The sequence below is a fragment of the Pteronotus mesoamericanus genome, unplaced genomic scaffold (genome assembly GCF_021234165.1).
Source record: "Pteronotus mesoamericanus isolate MK-2021 breed Mesoamerican mustached bat unplaced genomic scaffold, CSHL_Meso_final contig_94, whole genome shotgun sequence".
NCBI lineage: Eukaryota > Metazoa > Chordata > Mammalia > Chiroptera > Mormoopidae > Pteronotus > Pteronotus mesoamericanus.
Window position 1 is genome coordinate 2,729,128 of NW_026555285.1, and position 22,665 is coordinate 2,751,792.

Sequence of the window (22,665 nt, forward strand, 5' to 3'; positions counted from 1 at the left end):
CCCACTTGGGAATCAGCACCAGAAGGGCCCAATTTGCTTGTGGGTAGCAGGGGAAGTGACTGAAAGCCTGCCGAGAGCTGAGCAAGCGGCATTGTTCCTTCTCAGATCCCTCCCCCACATAAAACACAGTGAAGTGGGTTGTCCCACCCTGGCGAAAACCTAAGGCTCTGCCTCTTCCAATGCAGCACGCATGCTGAGACAGAAATATGACCCAAATGAAGGACCAGATCAAAGATCCAAAAATAGAACTAAGCGATGAAGAAATAACCAACCTATCAGATACATAGTTGAAAACACTGGTAATCTGAATGCTCACAGAATTGCTTGAGTATGGTTGCAAAATGGAGGAAAAAGTGAAGGCTATGCAAAGCCAAATGAAGAAAAATATACAGGGAACCTACAGTGAAGGGAAGGAAACTGGGACTCAAATCAACAACTGGGAGCAGAAGGAAGAGATAAACATTCAATGAGAACAGAATGAAGAAACAAGAATTCAAAGAAATGAGGAGAAGCTTAGGAACCTCTGGGATGACTTGAAATGTTCCAACATCCGAATCATAGGGGTGCCAGAAGGAGAAGAGGAAGAGCAAGAAATTGCAAACTTATGTGAACAAATAATGAAGGAAAACTTCCCCAGCCTGGCCAAGGAAATAGACTCCCAGGAGATCCAGGAGGCTCGGAGAGTCCCAAGGAAGTTGGACCCATGGAAGCATGCACCAAGGCATATCATAATTACATTACCCAAGATTAAAAATGAGAAGAGAATCTTAAAAGCAGCAAGAGGAAAGGAGACAGTTACCTACAAAGGAGTTTCCATAAGACTGTCAGGTGATTTCTCAAAAGAAACCTTGCAGGCAAGAAGGGGCTGGCAACAAGTATTCAAAGTCATGAACGGCAAGGACCTACATCCAAGATTACTCTATCCAGCAAAGCTATCATTTAGAAAGGAAGGGCAGATGAAGTGCTTCCCAGATAAGGTCAAGTTAAAGGAGTTCATCATCACCAAGCCCTTTTTAAATGAAGTGCTAAAGGGACCTATCAAAAAAAAAAAAGAGAATCAAAAATTATGAACAGTAAAATGACAACAAACTCACAAGTATCAACAACTGAGCCTAAAAAAAGCAAAAGCAAAAACAAACTAGGCAAACTAGAACAGGAACAGAACCATAGAAATGGACATCAGAGGGGAAGGGGGAGGGAAGAACGGGAGACACGGTACAGGGAATAAGAAGCATAAGTAGTAAGTACAAAATAGACAGGGGGAGGTTAAAAATAGTATAGGAAATGGAGAAGCCAAAGAACTTATATGCAGTAACCATGGACATGGACTAAGGGGAGGGAATGCTGGTGGGAGGGGGGTGCAGGGCAGAGGGAAATAAAGGGGAGAAATAAAGGGGACAATTGTAATAGCATAATCAATTATATATATGATATATATAAATATAAGATATATTTCTTTTATATATATGTGTGTGTGTGTATATATACACACACACAAATTCATATATATATACATATACACACATATCTATATACATATATATATATATATATATATATTAAAAAATAAGGTATAAGGTCAAGTAACATGTCCAAGGTCATACAGCTGGAAAAAAATGACATCCTAATCATGGTAGTCTGGCATTAGAATTTGTTATTCATATTTTCTTATAATTTTGTTAAGAAGCACAGGAAAAAAAAGACCATATACTCACATTAAGAAAGCGGCCCACATTTCCTTCTTTTGTGGCATCCAATAAAAACACATTTCCTTTATTGAATTTTAGAGAGTCAGATGAAGTATTTTTGGTTTCACTTGGCAACTCTTTATCACAAAAGACTTGCTGGTTTTGACATGCTGGAGATTTTTTCTCTTGGGGCTTTAGTATTTGAACATCAAACTCCTTCATAATATTCTGATTATCCAATGTGGTTGCTTGGTTATATCTGCCCCCTGGTGAAGTTTCTTCTCTACATTTAGTTATATCTATCACATCCAATTCAATCAGGAGTTTGTCTTCAGAATCTTTAACTGGATTTGAGCTTGTGTACACTAGTAAACATTTTGGAAGGAATTGTCAGGAAATATACTTGGCTGAGCAATATTGCTGAGATTAACAATACTAAGTAAATGCTAGCTGATTTAATTACCACTAATCCTTACAATGTGTTAAAGCAGACAGTATTTCAATTTTATATATGAAAACTTTGAGTGTCTGAGAGTTTAAGGGACTCACCAGACTCACAATAGAGAAGTGGGGTAATAAACCCAGAAATGTTATTACCACATAACAATGTCTTTTAATGACTCTACATGTTGTGTCCTGTTACCATATTTAATCTCTACTCTCTACAAACTGACTTCTCTTCAATTTTGGAATCTGCATTTAAATATATTCTAAGTAGCTGTAATAGCAGTATGTAGGGAATGCTGTAGGCATTTAAGACACCAATGAAAGGTCTAACAAGACCCTGTTGAAGTCACCCTCTACAAAAACTGTATTGCTATCGGCTTTGTATACATTAGCCTCAGTGTTTTTTCCAGATGACAATTCAATAATCCCAATTTTACAAACAATAATACCTTAGAAGAAGATGAACTGGTTCATCAATTTTAGAAATAATTTTTAGAATATTCAAAAGTATGAAATTCATGTCAAATGAAATAAGCAAAATCATTTACTTATTTACTTTTACAAAGCCTTGTGCCACCTCAGTGGTATAAAGAAATTATACTTCTCTACAATCACTGTTCTTGATTTAAGCATTACTATTGCAAGCTGCTATTCATACATGTATTCTCACTTTAATCATAGATTACTTGTGAGTCCTAAGAGTACATAACTAAATTTTTTTAGTGCCTGCTATATATACATTGCAGTAATCAATGAAAATGGCAAAAGAACCAAAAGCAACAGTACTCATTACAGTTTACATGCATTAAAATGGTGAAAGAAATCAAAATATGTCATCCCAAAATATGCCTCTTTGACAAAACAATTATTTAAGTAGCATATGCCGGAAAAGCTTTCTGCCTCCCCCATCTGCCTAAAAGCAGGACATAAATTTACCCTACCAGGAAGGACAAAAGTTAATCTAGAGTTAATCAGACAACTCTAGAGGTTGTTAATCAGACAACTCTAGAGTTACTCATCCTGGAGACTGAACCAGAGAAATCTACATAACTAACTTTACTAACTAGCCTATATCTATCATTGGTTCCCACGTATTTCCCTTCCCACAATTTGCTACCCCCAAAGACTAAAGGTCCTTTTCTTTCGTCTTGATATGCCTCTAAAAATTTATTGTTCTCTGGTTAAGATTCTAGGTAAGCTGGAATTCTAAGCCACCAATCTGAGTTACTCATCTTAGTACAGCAGTCCCCTGGTATCTGTGGGAGATAAATTCCAAGACCCCTAGTAGATGCCTGAAACTGTGGATAACACTGAACCTCATAAATATTGTGTTTTTTCCTATACATACATACCTATAATAAAGTTTAATTTATAAATTGGGCATAGTAAGATTTTAACAATAACCAATAATAAAACCAAACAATTGGAACAATTTACTGTAATAAAAGTTATATATGACTGTGTTCTCTCTCAAAATATCTTAATATACTTATTTCTTCTTGTGACGATATGAAATGATATAATGCCTACATGATGAGAGGAGGTGAATGACATGGGCATTGTGATGCAACGTTAGGCTACCATACCGGTTACTTGAACACATTCACGAAAGCACAACAATCTGATCACTGAAATGGCTACTAAGTGACTAACGGGCAAGTTCCATATATAACATGGATAACCTGGATAAAGGGATGATTCATATCCTGGGTGATCTGGAAGGGGACAGTGTAAGATTTCATAATGCTACTCAGAATGGCATGCAATTTAAAACTTATGAACTGGAATGTGAAACAGTGGATAAGGGGGGACTACCATACTCCTAAGTGTTACATGTACAACACATATGGTAATGGTAATACATAGTAATAAACTGGGTTTTTTTTTTTTGTTAGGGCCTCAGCCAGACAACCTAAGATGGGTAGAGAAAGAGATTCTTTTCTCCCCTACAATGGTGAATTAATTATAATACATAAATGCTTTTTCTTGATAGATCTTTTCAGTCAAGGAGCTTCCTCCAATCTCCATCTTCTAAGACCAGGTAGGGGATTGGGAGTGCAGATGTAAGGAAACTCAAAGGGAGAACTAATGGCTGGTCAGTTCTTCAAAAGCGATCACCTCTCAACAATGTCCCCCCACTGATGAATATACTGAAATGCAAAAGTACCAAAACCTAGATTTGTCGAGTTGTAATATTAATTATAGCAGGGCTGGTAACACTGAAATATAAGCACTCAGGGTAACAATATTTTCACTTTTTGCTGAGCATCCCCAGCAGCAGTTTTGGCTGGAATATTGCAGGAGAATGCTGTGTCTTTATTTTCAAAGGGCCCCCAACAAAGAGTGAGGAAATGGCTGCTTTGGACAATGCTTTCAAAGCCACACGTAATACCATGGACAATGCAGGCTAAGAGTGGTCCACCCGACTCCATCCTACCATATGTCAAATCACTAGTGGCACCTAGAAGAGAGGTCAGCAAACTTGTATAAAGGGCTAAATAGCAAATATTTTAGGCTTGTTTTTGGCCATATCGTCTCTGTCATGATTATTTAACTCTGCTGCTATAGCATTAAAGTAGAGACAATAGGTGAACGAGTGTGGCTATGTTTCAATAAAACTTTATAGACACAAATTATTATTTCATGTAATTTCCAGGTGTCATCAAATATTATTCATCTCATTTTTATCAGTTACTTAAAAAGGTAAAAAAAATCTTAGCTCATGGTGGGTCATACACACATAAATAGGTGGTAGTCTAGATTTGGCCCACAAGCTGTACATAGTGTTTTGCCAGCATCTGATTTAGAGAAGTAGTAGCTTTTGTGATGGATGCAGCATGTTTGTTTTGGAGTGTGAGAAAATAAACCACAGATATTGAGCAAGACAGACAAAAAAGCAGAAGAGGCAGGCACAGAGTTAAACAATGCCTACTTTCCATATCCTTGGCTTTAGAGGTCAGATGTACTTGAGTTGATTTAAATCCATCATTACCTTCGGAAGTGACAGATTCTGAGGAAGAAAATCCCTTAAAAGAAAACGAGGAAGATGTTATTTTTTAGGTCAGGAAAGAAAATTTAATTTAGCAGTTAGGCCCTTTCATCAAGTGTCAGTCTTCACAGGCTGTGGCTACAACATTAGTTTTGAAAGCCTCAAAGCTGGTATCATAGGAAACTTGGGAGTGATGGAGCCCTTCTGGCTGTGTTCTACTTGTAGACATGTTAGTAAACTACAGGTATAAAGACTATAAAAACAGTCAAGATGTTCTTTAGGCATTAAAATTCAAAATAAAATTCAAACACATCTGTATCCTTAATCTATGAATTTGGCTTCAAGTATAAGGTGTACAAAGATAAAAATACTCTGGCTAGTTTTCACTTCCAAAAAAAAAGGTTAAAGAAGTTGCCTCTTTAAAAAAAAAAAAAAATTATTTTTAGAAAGAGGGGATGGGAGGGTGAAAGAGAGGGAAAGAAACACGGATCAGTTGCCTCTCACACACTCCCAACTGGGGACCTGGCCTGCAACCCAGGTATGTGCCCTGACTGGGGAAATCGAACAGGCAACATTTTGGTTTGCAAACCTGCACTCACAGCACTCAAACCATTGAGTCACACCAGCCAGGGCAGAAGTTGCCTATCTTTCCGCATTGTAGACACTGCAGTCACTTAAAATGGTAGTAACTTTTCAAAAGAGTTATCTGCTTAGCACAATGCATGGCACTCCACTAGCTGCTCAGGAAATGCTGACCATTATTGTTATTCAAGTACTTAAATGGTCAACATTTATTGAGCACTTCCTAAGTGTTAAGCATGGTACAACAGGTTTCAGATGTTTATCTCATTTAATCCTCTTAACTGACTTAAGATACTATTACCTTCATTTATCAGATAAAGAAATGAAGACAAGGTGATGTCACCCAGCTAATAAGCAGTAGAGCTGAATGTCAAACGTTGGTCTGTGTGATACCATGGCCCAATCTTTTCAGTTATGTGATACTAAGGAGGTTCCCGCTCTAGGTTAGTAGGTAGAGGGTGAAATTTGCCCAACACCCAGGGCAGAATTTTTATTTTTCATCAAAGCCCTAATGTTAACCACCATTATGCTTGCCTCTCTTTGCTGCATGTTTCTCTGCTTCTAGGTTACAGTCTCTGACTAGTTATTCTTGTCAGTTCAGATTGAAAATGTATCTCCAGAGTCTATCATGTAAAATGTTGCTTTCTGGATGACCTTTCATTAGGTTGCATCTCTTCTTTTTCATGTGTCTCACAACCTAAATTACTCCATCCTCTTTCTTAATATTGTTCTGATTATCATCAACTCAAAAACTTTAGCTTCTACAAATTCTCAACTGAATAGCTCTCAGTCTCAGTGGAACACACTATCAGATCATGACCAACATTCTCCTCAAAAGTGTAAGTTTGGGAACATGCCAACCACCATGGAGGATACTCAGTAAATAAACCATGGTCATTAACACTTCAACAGCACGCCCATTCCAAAACAGTAAAAGGAATCCTGCACATTATTGAGTAGCACAAACAATTTGAACTAGGTAAAAGATAGAAAGGTGAAGTAATAGTTAATGTTCTCAGTAGGGCCCCATCTACATTTAGCAGTTTTTACCATTTTTTTCCCATCAGGTTGAAAAATGGCTATCTTGGCCTTTGGAGTTCTAATGGCCGAATGATAACGAATTCTTGAAATATTGTTACATTTCATATCTCTGAAAAGAAAAAAAAAGTTATTCTCTTTACTAGACCTTGAAATATAGATAATATGTTACTGAAATATCCATCAGAAATTAATATAAGTAATAACATATATGCCTGAACCCTACCAGAAAAGGAGAATATGATAAAGTCAATCATATTTTTAAATGTTAAAAAAAGAAAATAGATGAAAAGTACTGGAAATAGAATGGTGAGAGAAAATAAAACTGCAAAGTACATCCATAAAGATCCTGATTAAAGTCATCAAGTTTTTAAAGGTAAAACTCCAGAAATAAACTACTGAGGAAATAAAGTATGTTGGCTACATTTTAAAATCTAAATGTCCCAGATTTCTCAGTGTTCAACTTACAACTGTGAAGCACGTTTATATACAGGAAGTATACAGGAGTCGGGGGAAAGAAAAAAAAGAAAGAAAAAAAGGAAGGAAGGAAAGAAGGAAGGAAGGACGGACAACCACACTTGACCAATATTACAGATCAGTTTTTGACTGGATTCCTAAGATCTTACTTACGTAATAGGCTTTTTTGGATTATTATTAAACTTAAGTGGACACTCTTCAGTCTTAGTATTTCTAGGATGTGTTTCCAATTCTAATGGAATAACTTCAACCTCACAATCTGCAACTTCTATTTTCCTCTTTTTTGAAAACATATTTTTCATAGTATTTTCTTCTTTTCTATTTTCATCAATAGCATCAGGTTTCTCAGTGTTAGACCTGCTTAGTAATCTTCCTAAGAGAAAGTAAAAGAGTTTAACAAGACAAAAAAATAATGTAGTAATTGCTAAGCAACAAAAGGGCATCTCTATTCTGCTCTGTAACTAAAGAACTCTGTGAGGTGGACCTTATTTCTAGAATGAAGACAAACACATTAACATCCTAGAGAACTACTGCAAGAAATAATAAAAGACCAGGAAGAGATTTCATGTCTTGCCAGTATATGAAAAAGTATAGGACATTTAAAAAAAGCACTTGTCTATTTTGGTATAACATGAAAGGGAAGAGATTTAGCTACAATAATATTACACAAAAACATAGATCAGAAGGTATTTTAGAAAATTATAGAATTGAAATCTAGTCTTAACACTGAAGTTTTGGTGTCTAGATAAAAGAGCTTATCACTTAAAACCAATACTGTTTTCAGAAATGACATTTAAATCTGTGGTGATATGTATCTATTGTTCTCATATTTAGTCCTAGGGTAACATTAAAATCTTAGTTTATTTTTTTAATTTATTTTTTTATTTTTAGAGAGAAAGGAAGGGAAGGAGAGAGGGAGAGAAACATCAATGCATGGTTGCCTCCTGCATGCCCCCCATTGGGGACCTAGCCTGAAACCCAGGCATGTGCCCTGACTGGGAATCATACCAGTCACCCTTTGGCTAACAGGCTGGCACTCAATCCACTGAGCCACCACAGCTAGGGCAAAATCTTAAAGCGTAGCCATTTTTTCCTTCCCCAAGGGAGTCAAAATTACAGTTACCAAGCCAAAGTTGGCAGCTGGATCAGAGATACCTTAGTTCCATTTTCTAGCAATGCAGATAAAGGCAATACTTCCTACACAGTATTCGGCAATTTATAGGCATCTGACTTTCATCAAAGAGTTATTTTGACAAATATAAGAGATGACCGTCTAGGCAAGTAAGTGATATGTGGCAGGGATCCAAGTGTGACTGTTTTGAATTCTGATAATTCTTGCTCTCAGTGAAGTGAACCAGGAAATTCAAATGAGGAGGGTTAGTTACTCTGGTCCCTGCTACCTAGCTCAAAGACTTAGACCAGCACATTACCTTTAGGCTGGCTCTAGTAGCGCCATATTTCCTCAACCCTCATTTCCTGGTAAAGATAGAGAATGAGGAACTTTGCTTGACACTCTGAAGTAAATGGTTAAGATTGTTGGAGACTGACACGTCTGGCCTGGGGGCCATTGCCCTAAATAATCAGTAACTCTACAACTGTAACACAATGGTTGCAAAGTCTTGTTCAGAATGCGGGAAACTCTTGAGACTCTCAAAAGTAGTGTGCTGCCTAAGTTAATGTCTGGATCACTACACACAGGTATTTATTAGAAAATTACCTTATTAAATCCTTTTAAAAAATATTTTATATATTTATTTTTACCGAGGGGGAGGGAGAAAGGAGAAAAACATTGATCAGTTGCCTCTTGCATGGGTTCCAACCAGACACTGGCTGCAACTCAGGCATGTGTCTGATCAGGAGTTGAACTGGCAATGCTTCACTTTGTAGGATGATGCCCAACTAATTGAGCTACATCAGTCAGGGCACCTTATTAAATTCTAATAGCTCAAAACATTGAATAAGGTAGTCTTTGATTGATAATTTAGTAATTTAGTTTTCCTATTTAAAAAGTTTTCTTATCTTACACCAAAGCATCTGTACCCATGAAGACAAAAAAAAAAAAAAAAAATAAGTGCCTCACAAAATTACTCAAATTTTATTTCTGAGCCTTTCTTTTCTAGAATATCACCTCCTAAATTATCTCATCCCTTCAGTATTCAAGTTCCCAGTCACTTCTTTCCTCTGATGCTCCTCCTCTATATTGTTACTCTTGTCCTGTTATAAGATGTCAATGGCGCTAACTAGTAAAATGAAGATTCAGAACTACAGATACAGTCATTTGAAAATAAACCTTTGCTTTACCTGAGTAAGTACAAACAAATGTCCCTCTGTCAATGTCATCCAGGCAGCGTACTCCCCATCCCTTCTTCTCAGTTTTGAACACCTGTAGCCTCACTTGAGGTCCATGCTGAACAACTCGATTTTGACACATTTGTCTACTACACTTGCACAATAAGCTACATTCATAAATGCTGTCAATAAAATATATAAGAGAAAATCAATCAGGTATTTTATCAGGACAGCTGTTGCTTGTTTGGATAATATTTAGGAAGTTGTGATGCAGCCATTCATCTGGAAAAGCAGCATGGGTGGGCCCGTAAGTTGGATGCAGGGAGTCTCTGGGGATCTCTGGGGATCTCTGTGGAGAGTGAAACAGTGTTAGCTAGGTTGATGGAGTCAAATATGGTACCACCCTGCTGGCTCTGTGGCTCTGCCTGGGGAGAGCTCAGAAAAGGGACAATGCCTTCTGCTCGCCCCAATGTCAGACACTTCAGCCTCTCCCAGTATGCCACTGGTGCCTTTCAAGCTGCCACCCCAGCACTGGAGCTCAGAGGGAGTGAGTCTCAGTAAGTGAGTTCGTGTGTGGGTTAAGAGGAATTGTTTGTGCCTCCAGCAGCTTCTTCCGCTGATTCAATCCTTGTTGGCTTTTGCAGGCAGACGGTGTGGGGTCTTATTTTCATGGCACTGGAACCTGGGTAGGGGAGGCCTGGTGTGGGGCTGTGCCTACTCACTCCCACGACATCTTTCCCAAATATTTATCCACCACACCACTGGTGAGAGACCACCCCTTTCCACGTTTGCGCTCCTCCTACCAGTCTGGATGGATGTGATTTCTTTAATTCTGTAGTTGTCACACTTCCATTCAACTCAATTTCTGATGGTTCTGAGTGATGGTTGTTTTATATTTTAGTTGTAATTTTAATGTGATTGTGCAAAGATGCGAGCCTGTCTGCCTACAACTCCATCTTGACCTGAAGCTCCCGATTTTATATATAAAATATCACAGGATTGTTCTGTGATGTTTAAATGAGTCAACATTTACAAGGTGCTTGGGACAATACCTGGCACATACTAAATATTATCTCTTTAAAAATGTCTAGGAAAGTCTAAGAAGAAAATGGGAAAGGAATGTCTAGAAAAAAAAATGTTCTATTTGTTTGTTTTTTAATAACAATCTTGGAGGGTTGAAAATGCCCAGTTCTTAGAAGAGCTTTGCACAGGATGCTTCTTAAGGAGAAATGGCTTCCCAAAGAAGGCTAGCTCTAGAGGGCAAGGACCAGATTCAAAACACATGAGCATGCAGTTCATGCACACTCTGCATGATACGTTTGTGGTCACTGACTTCCATTGCCAAGAACAACACACAGGTTCAAAAAAAAAATCCTTAATTTAGATTAAAAAATTAGTATTTAATATCTGTAAGATTACAGGTACAATAATAAAGAACCCACCTTCAAAGACACAAACATTCTGAAACAAATCCTCAAGGTATCTTACCCAGTTGGTATGTGTCTCTGTAGTCTTTTATATTTATATCCAATGGTTATTTTATCTCTTGATATGGGGCAAATCTCAGCATTCCTTGCTGTCATTTGAAGACATGCACATTTTGTTCTACAAAGGAAAGCAATAAAGGGAGAAGTGAGAATTAAAAAAGCACCAGCTTAAGTAAAGAGACTTGATTGAAGTGTAAATGATATAGTGAAGGATGTAATTGTATATAGGATAGTCATTTGCCTCATGAACAGCTGAACTTTTTCCCTAGATAGACCTCCTTGAAGATTATTTACCAAGTTTATAAATAATTATGAACTGCTCTCTACCTTTATTCACTCATGAAATAAATACATAACCATGAGTTTTCTTTAACTTTTCAAAATGAACTCCTTTCATTTCCCTTTCAGCAGAAGCTTGTTTGTGAATATTCTCCTAGGTCAACTCACTTCCTACAATGAATAAACTTACATGTGTCAAACTCAAAAAGGTGTACATAGTTTTGCAGATGTCTTAAATTATCTTTCTTTCCAATGACACAAAAGCAGATTGGGTAAGTTGACACTGGATATCTGCTTACTAAATTTATTTTTTTATAATGTTACTAAACAAGAAACATGCAACCATAATCTTTCCCCCCTCTATTTGATTGTTTAACATGACAGAAACTTATAACTTGATAGGGAGTAAGGAACCTGGGTTATCTCAGTTGTAAATTGGATATGTAACTACTGATGAGTTGGTTAAAATCTCTGGATCTATCTCCTTTGTTCAACAAGTTACTCTGAGGTCTCTTTGTTGATGATTCTTTTCTGTATTTTTCTGTATATACATAATACATGCATAAAAGAGGTGACTACTATTTGCAACAGAATAAATAAAAATTTCATTTGGATTCTATTACAGATGCAGAAATGTAAAGTTGTTTTGATATGGTTTTGCTTGCCAAATTTAAAAGTACAGAAAAATACAAATAATGTAATAAAGACTCATATTTCTACCTGTCTTTTTGTCTAGTCCTTCTTTTCCCTATGTGTATCATTTAAAATATATACTATGTCCAGAAAAAGTCCAGCCATTGTTAATATAACAAGAACCATTCATATGACATTGCTATAACCTGGCAGCCAAGGAAAATAGACTGGAATGCACATGAGGTGAACAATGACGACTTCACTGTACTAGTCAGTGTGGGTGTTAGATGCTGTTGAGTGCCCATGTGTACTGTGTGGCTGTTGCATTAAGCAACAAATCTGCATCATATTTTGCATTAAGCTTGAACATTCCCTCCGCGTAAACTATCTGGATGATTCAGAACGCTCTCGGGGACAATGCAATGAGTGCAGCACAGCTAAAAGTGTGGCACAAACATTTCAAAGATGGTTGAGAACCTGTTGAAAGTGATCCACATTCTGGAAGGCCTGCAACAAGCAGAATACCTGAGAATGTTGAATATGTATGGGCTGCGATTAACAAAGATCAGCGACTGACAGTATAAGAACAAGAAGCTGATCTGGGGATTCCAAAAACTACTGTGTCTGAGATTTTGACAAAGGATCTTGTATGACATGTGTTGTGGCAAAATTCATTCCTCAGCTTCTGCTACCAGAGCAGAAGGAACATCATACTGCAATTGCTAATGACTTGATTCAAACCACTACCAATGAACCAGATTTCCTCAAAAAGGTCGTAACAGGAAATGAATTGTGGATCTATGGCTATGATCTGGAAACGAAGGTCCAGTCGTCCCAAAGGAAGTCGCCTGGTTCTCTGCGCTCAAAAAAGGCATGGCAAAGTCACAGCAAGATCAAGACCATGCTAACTGTGTTTTTTGATTGGGAGGGTGTTGTCCATCATGAGTACACACCCCTAGGCCCAACAGTTAATAAGGAGTACTACCTCAATGTGCAATATGATAAAAACAGCTGCAGCTATGGCCAACTGGCGACTGACAGCTTCATCATGACAATGAATCTGCGCATGCATCATGTCCCATGCAGAGTTTTTTGGAGAAATGTCAAATCACCCCCTATAGCCCAGATTTGGCATCCCGTGACTTTGGCTTTTCCCAAAACTAAAATTACCTTTGAAAGGGGAGAGATTTCATACTATCAGTGAGATTCAGGAAAATATGACCAGGTAGCTGATGGTGATTGGGAGAACTGTGTGAGGTCCTGAGATGCCTACTTAGAAGGGGACTGAGGCATCACTGTCTTATGTGCGATGTTTCTTGTATATTGTATACTCTTCAATAAATGTATTTTTCATATTATATGAATGGACAGTTTTTGGAAAGACTTTGTACACTGTTTATATAATCATCTTTAAAAAATTTACTCTATTTACTTGCTTTTTCTTTTAATATTATGTTTTTGAGACCCAATCCATGTTATATTCAAATAGTTAATTCCTTCAAATGTTTCCACAGCATTTAGATATACAATTGCGTTATTTAATTGATTCAAGTTTTCAATGAACATCCTATTCTTATGCACATGTGTAAGCATCACTAGAATAGTAGCTTTCAAATATTTTTTTACTATGATCCACAGTAGAAAATACATTTTTTTCAGGATCCTGTACAAGCACACATATTTATATGTGTGTACATGTGTATAAACTGAAACAACAGTAGCATGAAACTTGACCCTTATTGTATGTGACATACTTGGGTCCACTTTTGTACTATTTAATTTTAAAAATGCTAGTTACAACCCCTTAAATGATTTTATATCCCACTAAACCTATAGCTTGGAAAACAATGCTCTAAATATGCTTAAAAGTACTATTGCGGGAAAGTACATATGCACCTCTTCTAGTGCTGTGCAATTGCTTGCACACCCTACTGTCCCTGTCAAACAACTGACTGGCTTGGTATGAAATTCTAGTTTTAATTTGTTTTTCTTCAGTATTTTAAGTTAATATACTTCTATGGTTGTATTATTATCTGATGCAAAGTGTGTTATCAGGCTCTTTTTCCTCTTTTCTGAGTGTCTGAAATTACTCTTTACCCTAGATACTTTTTAAGTCGCACCAATATATTTAGATTTATCTTATTTTCCCTTCTTAGTACTTAGCAGGCTCTTTCACTCAGAGGATTCCAGTCTTTTCTCAACTCTGGAAAATTCTCAGCTATTATCTCTTTTTTTTAACCTCTCTCATTTTTTCATTGCTTTTATAAAGAGAGCAAGGGGGAGAGGGACACAGAGAAAGAGACAGAGAGAGAGAGAAAGAGAGAGAGAGAGAGAGAGAGAAATACGGATGTGAGAGAGAAATATCAATGGTTGCCTCCTGTTTGTGCCCTGAGTGGGGATCAAACCCACAACCAAGGTATGTGTCCTTACTGGGAATTGAACCTATAATCTTTTGGTTTAGGGGACGACACTCCAACCAACCAAGACACACCGGGCAGGGCTCAGCTGTTGTCTTTGAATGGTGCTCTTTTCTTCACTGCAGGTGAATATTACAGTTTCTCCTCCATATTTTTTAACCTGTAAGTTACTTTTCACATATCTTTATCTCTTTGCATTTTGAGAGTTCCTAGTTTTTGCCATCCAATTCACTAATTCTTTCTCCAGCTATACCAATGCTAACATTTAATGCATCTATTTCATATTTTTATCTCAATTACCGTATGTTTTATTTCCTGTATCTCCAAATGGTTCTTCTTCATATATGCCCCTTTTATAAAAATAATCTCCTTTTCTTGTTTCATGGATGCTAGTATTTTAGCTCTTTGGAAATTTTAAATATATCTATTGTAAATTACCTTTCAATCAGATTCTACATTTGCCTCTGATTCTTCAGATGTGAATTCTCCCATTTGATGGGATTCAACCTGGCTTCGGGGTCCTAACTGTTGTCTTTGCATGCTGTGACTGTCTGAAATCATACATTTTATGGGGTTTACACCTGTATGTTCTAAAATTACATATAGTCAAATTATTCTTTAAAAAAAAAAACAAATCCTAAAACTGACTATAAAGTAAACACTGTCCACAGTCATTTTTTTCCTCCAGCACTGAAAGAGATTGAGCTTGGCCACATACAGTGGGGTTATACTTAGAGGCAAAGTTTTAAAAAAACAAACAAACTTATTTTTAAACAGAATTAAACTTGGTACAGTGACAGGTTTCCTCTATGACAAGCCAAAGGAACTGAGCCACAGTGATCTAACAGCAGATTTACATATCTCACCTCACATTCCAACAGTGTGGTGAAAACTACTATCCATACCATTTATTTATTTTTATCTCTCTCATTCTTTTGCCTAGTATAGAAAGCTAAATTTGCATTAAATTAAATGTACCTATAATGCAACTCCACTCTATATACGCATACGTACAAAAATCTGTATATTATACACTCTTAAAATGGTCTGAAAGTCCTAAAATATTAAACATGTTTTCACTTTTTATGGAATATCAATGTTATAATCAAGAGAGTATTAACTATAAGCACCATTAACTTTCTAAAAAATAGCAAGGAAATGATTTGTAGAAGTAAACCACAACATATACCATAGTGGTTAAGAGCACAGCATGGGTTCAAATTGCAGCTCTTCAATTTGTTTGCCCTATGATCTTACAATTAGCTTCTTGGTTTCCTCTTCTGTAACATGGGAATAATATTACTACCTCAAAGAGTTTTGTGAGAATTAAATAAGAAACTGTATGTAAAGCAACTGTTATAGTGTCTGGCCCTGTCCCATGGCATTAACTGTAATTGCTGCTGTTATGATTATGATACTAGCTTAAAGAAATACTCATCCCCCGGGCTGGTGTAGCTCGGTTGGAGCATCATCCTGTACACCAAAAGGCTGGGGTTCTATTCCTGGTCAGGGCACACAGATAGGTTGAGGGTTTGATCTCCAGTCAGGACATGTACAAGAGGCAACTAATCAATGTTTGTCATGTCTCTCTGTCTCTCTCAAATCAATAAACATATTTAAAAAAAATACTTGGAGGAAATAATTCTAAAATTACTGTAAAATCAGTGAAAAGTTTTCTTTCCCATTGCTAGTGAGAGAGTGCATCTTTCCATTTTAGATTCTTAGTGAACAGTTTTAGATAGACAGACAAATTGATCCCAACACAGCAGGACTTAACAAGTACCCCTGCATTCAGAAGATTTTTTGAAATGCCATAGTATTCTACTCACATGTCTATGCATCCCTCAGAGCAGTCACATGAATCAGTAAACATGTTGGAAAAGCTGCTTAGATAATACGCTCTTGGCCACATAGTCTTTCTGTACTTAAAGTGTGGAAGCTTTCTATTGTCAATTTCATTACAGAAAGAAATGGGCACCAATTCCACTCCATTGCTAATATCCAGATCAGAAACAATTTCTTCTTGCTTTGGGTAATTCCGAGTCAACTGAACATAGGTATTGAAAGAAAAGTTATCTGTATATAAAAAGTTACACTCTGTCTCAAGCAGGTAACGAAAAACTTCCTCCATGTTTCGCAGACTCCTTCCACAAGGGGTTTTATAACTCACATGGAGTGCTGAAGAATGAGAATTTGTCTTTGCATGTCGTCTTTGGAAGTGGCATGTAATTGGTAGCTGCAGAGGGTTTTCTCCCTTGAAGGTTAGTGGCATTTTCATCAGACAGGCACCAGAGCAGTCATGACTTTGGTAAGATAAATTCAAAGAGGAGTCTTCTTCTCTAAAGTCCACAATTTTATTTTCCAGAAGGGAAGATTCCTTATTTTTTGTAGTGCTGTTTAAAATTAATTACTTATTAGTATCTCAAATTTATAGTACAACTCCCCATTTAAAAATACACTGCACACTAAGGTGGCAATTAGTTCTAACATTTTCTTAGACAATACAAAAATAAGCCAGATGCTGAAATAAACATCATAATATGTTCTGCAGCTATGTAAGGGTATGCCTCGAAGGTCTTGTCTTGAGGGTCTTTTCCCCTCTCCAGAAATCAAGTATGTGGTGTTTTTTTTACAACACATCTCCAACTGGGAGTCCAGTAATTCAGTTCAATTCTGACACTCTCTATCCCAAGTCAGTATCAGATCCCACAAGTTAAAGGGTTCGGTCCCACAAGACTGTTCCCATTTCAGATACAAAATACAAGTCCTGGGCACCAATACTTCTGACTGACCCTGAGGTCCCCACAATCCCCCTCCTTCAGGTTTGATAATTTGTAGAAAGACTCACAGAACACTTTAATTACTATTACTGATTTATAATGAAAGATGGAACTCAGAACAGACAAATGGAAGTGATGTATAGGGCAAGACAAGCAGGAAGTGTCATGGAATGCCCTCTCTATGTGTGTCACCCTCGTAGCATCTCTAAGTATTCAACCAGGAAGCTTCCAGAACCCTGTTGTTTAGAGGTTTTTATAGAGGTTCCATTATATAAGTATGCTTGATTAAATCACTGACTGCTGGTGATTATCTAACTCTCTAGCCCTTCTCTCCTCCCTGGAGGTTGAAATGAAGGGCTGACAATACAAAAGAACCTATACACCCCAATGTTCATAGCAGCACAATTTACAATAGCCAAGTGTTGGAAGCAACCTAAATGTTCATAAGTAGATAGATGATTGGATCAAAAAATTATGATACATATACACAATGGAATACTACACAGCAGAAAGGAAAAAAGAACTACTAAACTTCGCGACAGCATGGTTGGAACTGGAGAGCATTATGCTAAGCGAAATAAGCCAGGGGGCAAAAGACAAATACCATATGATCTCACCTATAAGTGGAACCTAACTAACAATACAAAGATGCAAGGAAAATATGACCAGCAAAACTGAAAGGAAAAGAAATCAACAGAGACAAGAGGGAAGGAGGGAGGTGGGGGCAGGGAAAGGGAAGGGAAGGGGAAAGTCAAGGAACGTATAGCAAGGACTCATGGACAAAACCAAAGGGGAAGAGCTGAGGGAGGGAAGGAAGGAGGGGGCAAGGGAAAGTGGTGTGGGGGAGGCAGAGACAAATGTATTTAAAAAAAAATAAAGAAAGAAAGAAATGCTTGAAAAGAAAAAAGAATAATAATAATAATACAAAAAAAAAAAAAGAAAAAGAAATGAAGGGCTGAAAGTTTTAAGCTTCTAATCAAGGTTTATTTAGTCTTTCTGGCAACAAAACCCCATCCTGAAGCTAACTAGGAGAGTCTCACCAAGAGTCATTTTATTAGCATGTCAAAGATATCCTTCTCATTTAGGAGGTTCCAAAGGTTTTAGTAGTTATGTGCCAGGCACTGGAACAAAGAACAAGTATCTTTTTTTTAAAAAATCATATCAAAACCTAATTTCAGACTATTCCAGAGAGCTGTGATTATAGCTGTATCATTCTGCTATGGCACCTAGCAAATTTAGAGTTATTTAAAGCATGAACTCAATAAATAGGTGAGGAAGGTTACATCTTCAGGCATGCTTGATTCAAGCCTTCTGCCTGCAAAGAACAGTAAAGGCTAGCCAAAAAATAATTCATTCATCAAGAATCCTTTACAGAGTGTTTGCCTTCAACCACTGTTACCAATTAAATTTTTTCCATATGTAATTCAGGTAGCATCATAATGATCCATCTGAAAATGGTAAACTGACAGGAGAAAATGGGGCAGTTACTCATTTTAAGAAAAAAAAAAATCTGTGAAAAGCTTCCATATATATTGGGAACTCAGGTTTTACTTTTTCACAAAGAACCTCAGTTTTGTTTTACATAATATTTTCTATATTTAGGTGTCTTTATTATAAAAGTAATACATGTATTTTAGGGATGATATTATACTCACTACACAAAGCAGCACTATTCAACAGAACTTTCTGCACCAGTGGGTATATTCAATATTTGTGCTATTCAACCAGGTAGCCATTAGCTACATGTGGCTACTGAGTACTTTTAAATGTGGCTAGTGCAACTAAAGAACTGAATTTTAAATTTTATTTAATTTTGATTAATTCAAATTTAAATAGCCATGTGCAGCTACCATATTGAATGTATAGATAGGAGGTGTCTCTTCCGTTTTTCCAGCTGTATAGTAACCCTCTGAATAAATTTCGCAATTCATTCTTTATTGTTTCCAATCTTTTGCTATTATAAATCATTATGTGATAACCTTGTACATAGCCTTTCCATACATGTAAAGATATCACTACAGAATACATTACCAGAAGTGGAAGCACTAGATCACAGGGCAAATGGATTAGTAATTTTGTTAAGATTGCCAAATTACTCTCCTTGGGATTGGCCTCTATAGCAATTTATGAGTGCCTGCTTCCACAACCTCATCAATCAATGGCTCTTGATGCTGCTGAATTTCTGACAATCTAATAGTCTAAACGATAGAAATTTATGTCTTTTTTAAAAAAGATTTTATTTATTTATTTTTAGAAAGAGGGGAAGGGAGGGAGAGAAACACTAATGTGTGGTTGCCTCTCACACGCCCCCTACTGGGGACCTGGCCTGCAACCCAGGCATGTGACCTGACTGGGACTCAAACAGGTGACCCTTTGTTTCCTAAATTGGCACTCAATCCACTTAGCCACAACAGCCAGAGTGAAATTTATGTTTTTTAATGTTGGATACATTTGTTTCCCATTTTTCTGTTATTACTTAAATTTTTATTTATTGATTTGAGAGAGGAAAGGAGAAAGAGAAACAGAGAAACATCCACCCCTTGCTCCACCCATCCATGCACTCACTGGTTAATTCCTGTATATGACCGAAGGAGGAATTGAACCTGCAACCCTGGAGCATCGGGACAATGCTCCACCCAACTGACCAACTGGCCCAGGGCTCTGTTACTACTTTGGTAAATATCTTTACACGTAAACCCTTGACCAAATTCCTGATCATTACCTTAGTATACATTCCTTTAAGAGGAACTACTAGGTCAACAGGAATATACATTTAAAAATAACTTTTTATTAATAACACGTTCAAAATACACAAAAAAGTATTATTTTCTCAAAAGAAAAGACATATATTGGACTTCCATGCACTTGTGAGAACTGCAGAACTTGGCACAACTCTGTCAAACCTCTGCACTAAGAAACAACCAAACTCTAGCAAGGCTTCTAGCAGCATAAGACAAAGTCTCTCAAATGACCCCTGCTCCCCAATAAAATGCCTGCCTGAGAAACCTCAAGGTTGCCAGAAGAATATACTGTTTCCTCTAGCCAACACCCGAAGATAAACCCCTGACCTTCTGTTCTTAGAGCATTTACTAAAAGGGCTTACAATTGTGAATCATTCTCCTTTCCCTCTGAGAGGTATATGTATCTCCTATAATTCAGTTTTTTCTTTTTTTGAGTGGAAAGGTTGAATAGTTTATTATTTACACGTAGAAGCTGGAGATGAGGCACAGTTGGGGTGATGTGTTTCTCAAGGAACTCAATGCCATTTCTTTGAAAGGCAATAATCATAAGGAAGGATAGGGCCTCCATCTTCTAGTATCTGTGAGAGAACAGAATCCTAATTTTTGATAACTGCCAGGTAGCACACACAGCTGGCCTCAAGGATATTCACTCTTCGTAATTTTACACTTGAATGCCTGCTCTTCTTCCTTTATTCCCCTTTAAAACTCCAATCATCTCAGCAACATAAATTGGAATGGAGCTCAGCTCTTTCCCCTATCATCAGCAGATACTTAGTAAAATCTGTTTTCACTGCTTTAAATAAAGTCCTTGCTTATCTTTGGCACAATACCAAACTTTGATAATTATCAACCTTTTGCCTATTTTGTTTAATCTATTCTCCCCACCTCTTGCCCCATCCTGAAAAATACTGGAGTGTTTTAAAGCAAATCCTAGACATTACATCTTTTTTTTATCTGAAATAAATTAGCATGCATTTTTAACAATTAAGGCTTTTTAAAAATATATAATCTCAATGGTCCATTTTCATGTTTCCCTGATTCTCTTAAATTAGTTTGAATCAGAACTCAAACGAGTCTCACACATTGTATTTCATTATGGTGTCTTTTATGTCTCTTTAATCTTAAAACAGCACTTCTTCATTTTATGACATGTTTGTCGAAGGTGACTAAATTGTGTCATTATTCCTTTATCATTTCCCTCTTTGTGGAATATGACTGATGTCTTTTTTGTGGTGGTGTCATTTAACTCATTCCTCTATCCTTTGCATTCCTGATAAATTTAGGAGTCAGTTATACAAGCTTCATTATATTCAGGTTCAATTTTGGTAGCGCTGGAGGTGTGTAGTAATTCATAGGTGGTGCTATAAACTCCTATTGAGTCAAATAAGGTGGCATACCATGTCTGATCATTGACTTTTAGCGATGCTAAGATCTGTATTGGATTATTCAAAAAGTCTGTTAAGTTTTTTTTTTTTATGATGGGTCTAGTAGTGCTTAGTTGTCATTAACTTCATTTGAAACAACTTTATCATATTGTGACAAATGTCGTATCAGTGCGCATTAAAAGAAAACATCAAAATTGGTGAATTTTTGTGCAGCCATTTTAAGATTGAAGATGAAAGAAGATCCGCAACATTTTTGGCGTATTATACTTTATTACTTCAAGAAAGGTACAAACTCAACTGAAATGCAAAAATAGATCTGTGTAATGTATGAGGTGCTGTGACTGACTACACATGTCAAAAGTGATTTGCGGCCCTGGCTGGTGTAGCTCAGTGGATTGAGTGCTGGTCTGCAAACCAAAGGGTCACCGGTTTGATTCTCAGGGCACATGTCTGGGTTGTGGGCGAGGTCCCCAGTAGGGGGCAGATGAGAGGAAACTACACATTGATGTTTCTCCTCCCTATCTTTCTCAATCCCTCCACCCCCACTCTAAAAATAAATAAATAAAATCTTAAAAAAAAGTGGTTTGTGAAGTTTCTTGGTACTATTGATATTCTGGCCAAATAATCCTTTGCTTTGGGGCTATTTTATGCATTGGAGGATGTTTAGCAGCACCCCTGGTCTCTACCCACTAGAAGCCAATAGTAGGAGATAGGCGACATCCTCAAAATATCCAAATCGATAAAGTTACAAGTGAACATGAAAAAAATGTTTTATTTTACTGAAAAAAGGTAACATATTTTGGCCAACCAGTAAGTGGATTAGGCTGTTCTCAGCCTAATCCATCCATTTGAAAACTCCTCATGATTTTTTCTCTTAACAGGTTTGTTCTTTACTTGTGATCACTGGCTAGGCCAGTGCTACTCAAGGTGTGGTGGTGTCAAGACCCAATTAGTTGCTGCTAATTCATGATAAATACAAAAAATTGAAAGTTACAAAAGTTTAAAAACTTTTACAGCAATTTGGCATTGCCACAGCATTTCATTGCATTTTACAAGAGTATCTAAAAAACAACAACAACAAAAAAACACCTGTTCTCACCACAGTTTGAGAGCACTGTCCTAGTAAGTCCACTGTTTTTTGAAGGCTGGGGTTTTAAAAATAACAATCCTTTTATTTTATCATTCCTCAAATCTTCTGGGTGGAATTCTTTTATAAAGAAGAAATTTTCCTCATCAATTCAGGTTATTGTGAAATATGGTTAGCATAGGAAAGGCAGGATAAATGCTTGATTCTTTTTAATTCCTAATATTCAGAATGATGATAGGTTGTATGCTAGAAACTACCGAAGTGACAGGTTTTTAAAGTATTATTATGAACCTCATAGGTTTTTATATGTTTAATGTGTTTAAATTAATTACAGTGATTATTCCTT

The 22,665-nt window shown here is 36.9% G+C and overlaps 1 protein-coding gene across 2 annotated transcripts in view; it reads right to left on the reverse strand.

The window, feature by feature from the left end:
• SETDB2 (SET domain bifurcated histone lysine methyltransferase 2) overlaps nucleotides 1–22,665 on the reverse strand; it is a 111,591-nt gene that overhangs the window by 42,191 nt on the left and 46,735 nt on the right. The window contains exons 6-12 of one of the 2 annotated variants that reach the window (XM_054586327.1): nucleotides 16,156–16,719; nucleotides 10,999–11,115; nucleotides 9,523–9,692; nucleotides 7,375–7,594; nucleotides 6,757–6,856; nucleotides 5,068–5,161; nucleotides 1,716–2,053 (exon numbers count right to left, since the gene is read on the reverse strand). In XM_054586327.1, coding sequence (XP_054442302.1) covers nucleotides 1,716–2,053; nucleotides 5,068–5,161; nucleotides 6,757–6,856; nucleotides 7,375–7,594; nucleotides 9,523–9,692; nucleotides 10,999–11,115; nucleotides 16,156–16,719 — 1,603 coding nt within the window. The remainder of the gene's footprint in view (nucleotides 1–1,715; nucleotides 2,054–5,067; nucleotides 5,162–6,756; nucleotides 6,857–7,374; nucleotides 7,595–9,522; nucleotides 9,693–10,998; nucleotides 11,116–16,155; nucleotides 16,720–22,665) is intronic. The other variant, XM_054586330.1, reaches the window with a different exon arrangement.